This window comes from Limulus polyphemus, unplaced genomic scaffold (assembly GCF_000517525.1).
Source record: "Limulus polyphemus unplaced genomic scaffold, Limulus_polyphemus-2.1.2 Scaffold1728, whole genome shotgun sequence".
In the NCBI taxonomy this organism is placed as follows: domain Eukaryota; kingdom Metazoa; phylum Arthropoda; class Merostomata; order Xiphosura; family Limulidae; genus Limulus; species Limulus polyphemus.
The window spans coordinates 234,636-239,893 of NW_013667338.1; the positions used below are offsets into that span (position 1 = coordinate 234,636).

The window sequence follows — 5,258 nt, forward strand, 5'->3', positions numbered from 1 at the left end:
TAATGCTCTAAAGAAATATAATAAAACAATTATTTTTGGGAGATACAATGTTCTTATCGTACACTACTTAGAAACGTAGAGTTTTCGTATAACATAGTATTTGGAAACGTACACTGGTTGTATAATACAGCATTTGGAAATGTACAGTGGTTATATAATACGATACTTAGAAACGTATAATGACGGTATAGCACAGCCTTTGGAAACGTAGATGGTGGTATAGCACAACCTTTAGAAACGTAGAATGATGATATATCACAACATTGAGAAACGTCTAATGACGGTATAGCACAGCATTTGGAAACGTAGAGTGGTGGTATAGCAGTATTTAGAAACATAGAATGATGATATATTACAGCATTTAGGAACCTAGAGTGGTGGTATAACACCGCCTTTGGAAGCGCACGGTGGTCATATAACATTGTAGGTAAGAATGTAGAGTGGTCGTATAACAATAATATGGAAATGTGTAGTAGTCATATAACATCGTATTCAGAAAATAGAATGCTACTATAATACCGTACTTAGAAACGTATAATACTTGTAACTACCGTATTTAGAAGCGTACACTGGTTGTGAGAAAATGATCTAGAAGTGTAAAGTGGTAGTATAATGTAGTGTTTTCTAAACTTACTTGGTAGAATTACCTCGATTTAAAATTTTCTTGCATTCCTAGTTGTAAACAACTGTGAAACGCTAATAACAAAAACATATCTAGTTCTGTGATTTCAGATATAGCTTCTTTCATATTTATCACTATTATCTGCTTTACTACATAAAGGAAATAATTGCTGGAAAAGAAATATTAAGATATTTTAATAGTTATGTTTTCAGAAGAACAAAAAATATAATGAGAAAAAACATATATATATATAATATGTGTATGTTTGTGTGTGTGTGTGAAGAAATATTATGATGTGCCGGTAGAGGGAGTCACCATTACAAGTAGGGTATTGAGGAAAGAAGTACTGTGCTGGTCGACAGACGGTAGCTGACGCTTGATGGATGGAGTGTAGCAGTGATCAAATCGTGTTTGATATAAGCCTAACATTAGGGGTGTGATTGATAATTAGAACATCAGTATAATCAGGCTGTGCTGAGAATCTGACCTTATTCTAGCCAGTGGTAGTACGTTAGCCAACTTATGTGAAATCGCCATGCTCTCGAAGTCGGTAGCTGAATTGCATGGATTAAAGTTTTCAGTAAAATGGTTTGCTGCTTCCTTGCTGTGTAGAGACTGAAAACTAGTAATCTTTTCAACGTTACAGAGTTAGGTACTTTTTTTCCCGAATAAACCTTAAGTTTAATAAGTTCGTATAAAACACAAAGGAATATATTTAGTCTCTAGCATTATGTGTACCTTTTGGCTGACTAGGTTCAGAAAAGATGTAAGGAATACTTAATATAGGCTGGCTGCTGATCGACCAGCCAGCGATGGAGACGAAGAGGTCCAACCGACGGAATGGTGCTGGGTACCCATGTCGAAAACGTCCACCCCCAAGTAAATGTAAGACTTGTTGTCGCAAGCTAACAACGTTTATGTTCTCTCACGTGGGTCTATGTGTTTTGGTGGTGGGGTACAGCATCATGGGAGCCTTCGCCTTCCGGGCACTAGAGGCTCCTCACGAAGATGAGCAGGCCAGTCAGGTGACCGAGATGAGAGAGGATACCGTGAGACGCTTGTGGGACATCACAAATAATCTGAACATCCTCTACAAGGATAACTGGACCCGCTTAGTATCCGCGGAAATTGATAAGTTCCAAATGGACTTGATAGCCGCTGTGCGAGACGGATATGATGGTCAAGAGATAGGAGCTAGCCAACAGTGGTCTTTCTCCGGAGCTTTCCTATACTCTCTGACTGTCATCACCACCATAGGTAAGTCGCTACTTACTGCAGCTTATTAAAGAGATAACAGTAACATCTGTTATTTCTTATATTTAGTTTGGTATTCTCATCATATATCTTCATTATCTTTTCCCTAGTATATATGAATACCGTCGTTAAAAGTGTTTTTTTTCTCCTGAAGAACTTCTGTAATTATAGTAGTATCTTGCTAAGTTTCTGTAATAAATATCCGTTAATAAGATTATTTTTAAAGTTATAATGAAACATCTTTCTATAATTAATTCTTTTTTGTTTGTTGCAAGTGTGTAACTCTTGAAATATGATAAACTACTTGCAAAATGAAATGTTATTCCCAATGGGACGTAAGTATCGTTTCTCAGTTCGTTCATCTTTTACATGCTATAATGTCTTTGCATTCCAAGCTGTAATATCTTTATTCTATTCATGCTTACCAAGCTCTAATGATCTCATTTTTCCTTATTAGCCAATCTGAAATGCTTATTATTTCTTTCTGTTTCTCCCTTTGTTTATTTGCGTTTTTTCTTGTTTCTTTTGGAGATCATTAAGTTTTTCAAATTACGTTTTTTATCTTCAAAATATATAGTTTCTCACATATTTGGAATCTCTAAATTTGTGTAAAGGTTTTGTTTAGACTTTCCAAAATGGCACGCCTCTTATTTTCCAAAATGTGGCATTTCTTTTTTCTTTATTATCGTTTGATATATGAAGTTTGTTTCTTCATCATTACCTTCTGAAAGGTAATTATTATATCACCTTTTGAAATGTGACAATTTGTCTTTCATTGTTGTTTTGTGATATGTGAAGTTTTTATTACTTTCTGAAATGTTTTCTGATATGTCAAGTTTCTTTATTATTACCTTTTCAAATGTTTCATTTTCTCCTTCATTATCATTTTCTGACATGTAAACTTTCTTTTTTCATTGTTACTATTTGAAATGTGACGATTTCTCCTTCGTTATTTTCTTCTGATATGTGAAGTGTTTTTTCATTATTACCTTCTGACATGTGACTTACCCTTCATTATTGTCTTTTGATATGTGAAGTTTCTTCCTCAGTTATTATCTTCTGAAATGTGACGTTTTTTTCCCTCCATTACTGTCTTCTGAAATGTGAAATTTCTTCATTATTACTATTTGATATGTGAAGTTTTTTCTTCATTACTAACCTTTGAAAGTGACTTTCTTTTTCTCTTTAACTTCTGAAGTTAACTTTATTTTCATGATCATATAACTTTCTGAAACGTAACACTTCAATTTTTATTATCTTGTGAAGTGTAAGTTTTATTTATTTTTAGCATTTCTGTTTTTATTATAACCTCTTCAAATGTAACTTTTCCTTCGTGATTATAACTTTCTGAAAAATAATTTTCTCCTTCATTTTTATTTTTATATATTGACGTTTCTTTTTGATTATTACTTTTTGAAATGTAATGATTTTTTCTTCGTTTATACTTTGTGGGAAATAACTTTTTTAACCTATTAAAGTACATTAACGTCCCTCTTGTTTAATTTTAATATTATGGTATTCTCTTTTATTTGGTGATGAAAAAACATCTATTTTTCATGTTATACTTTTCAAGTGTCAATGTTTGTCTTTCATTTATTTTTCATGCTATAGACTTTGGTCATTCTAGTCTCAGAAAAGATAATTATGTTATTCGTTTGCAATTAAAAAAGTTCTTACATTCCAATTTGTAAAGTCTTCTTTTTATATACAAAACATAAAATATTTTGCTTCTATTTTTTACGTATATCGTTCTGTTTTTGCACTTTCTGCCTTTACGTTGTTTTACTTATATCTTCAAACGTAATCGCTTTTCTGTGTTCATAACCAGAAACAAACCCATGAATAGTAGAACACACAAAAGACGAGTAGTATCTAATTCATGATAACACCGTGGGAAGGCTTCTGTACAAGATCGTGACCCACAAGTATCAACAAGTAAATGTTGGATGTGAGCGTGAAAGCCACGAAGCTTTGTCGACATTGGAAGTGGCGTAAATTCGTGGCATTTGATGCAGTACGGCTAAGTAAACAAGCAGGAGATTGCGAAGAATACTTCTTTCTATATATATATATATATTGCACATAAAATTGTTCTTTTGTTGCGAACCCTGTCTGTGAAGGTTTCAATTCACTTTACAAAGACAAGTTTCTGAAGCCTTTGTATTAGCAAACCAGAAACTCAGAAAGAGTATTTGTAGAAGTAGCAAAAGAATGAGATGAAATAGAGAATTTTTATATCATTTCAAATTAATATACAAAGACAGGATCTTGAAATGCCATTATAGTATGCAGAGGGTTGATTACATTGTATTAAAACCATTTTGAATCTACTCATCAGCAAGTCACGATACAACCACAGCCGGTATAAAGCCACGGCAGAACTGGATGTATCAGAACGACATCTAAATTTTTTTTTTCGTTTCATAAGTAGTGGGATGCCACCAAAAATCTATGGATTTGGGGAATGGTATGTAACAGCCTTTTTTGAAACAAAATATTAATACACTAAGATCATGAAGATGTGTTCAGATTAGGTATTTAGAATTTTTAAGAAGGGGGTACCCGTTGCACTTAATGGCATTAAAATAATATTATAGATCAGTTTGGGGCACCAAGACTACCTGGAAAGATATCTGCAGCAAGTCATACTCCAACAGTAGTAATCAAAGTGTGGCGTCTTATAACAAGTGAGAATCTTTAAACCCAAAAGTCAAAGGCAGAAGCAGTTCGTTTATCCCAGCCAACAGTATGCAATACAATGAAGAAAGATCTCCATCTGAAAAAACACACAAGTTACGTCCACCACGTATTGATTCAACCATCGCATACCTCAACAGCTGGAGAATGAAACAGTATTCATGTTATTCCATACAGAGACATAATGTATTTCTGTACAATAGGACTGTTGAAACAAATTATGAGAAAGTGTTCAGAGGGACTATGAAAAGCATGTAGGGAGTAATAGTATGTCTTGACCATGACAGCCTTACGACGGAGCCGTTTACAATGGAAACTACGCTGTAAGGCTATTGTAAATATGCACTGTTGTTAGATAAAGCACGACTGTAACGATGCGATGAGACTCCAAAATCGTTTTCATATAGCAAACTCAACCTCTGTACAAGAAATATCAAATAGATCTAGTATACCTGGCAAGGGTAAATGGTTGAAGGAGAAACATATACAAATAATATGAAATAAATTATAATGTGCACTTTCTACAAAAGGATAAAAACGAAAAAGAAGGTAAATCGAAAAGCAAAATAACATTCATGAGATTAAACAAAAGGATAATAATAATAATATACTTTAAGAATAAAATATTTCGATTGGCTGAAGTTGCTGAATAGATTAAAAAGAGGAGAAGAACGAATAGGCAATT

At 33.4% G+C, this 5,258-nt stretch overlaps 1 protein-coding gene across 1 annotated transcript in view; it reads left to right on the forward strand.

Annotated features, from left to right (window-relative positions):
• Positions 1-997: 997 nt before the first annotated feature.
• LOC106464728 (TWiK family of potassium channels protein 7-like) overlaps positions 998-5,258 on the forward strand; it is a 9,317-nt gene continuing 5,056 nt past the window's right edge. The window contains exon 1 of the mRNA XM_013924881.2: positions 998-1,879. Coding sequence (XP_013780335.2) covers positions 1,435-1,879 — 445 coding nt within the window. The 5' untranslated portion in view covers positions 998-1,434. The remainder of the gene's footprint in view (positions 1,880-5,258) is intronic.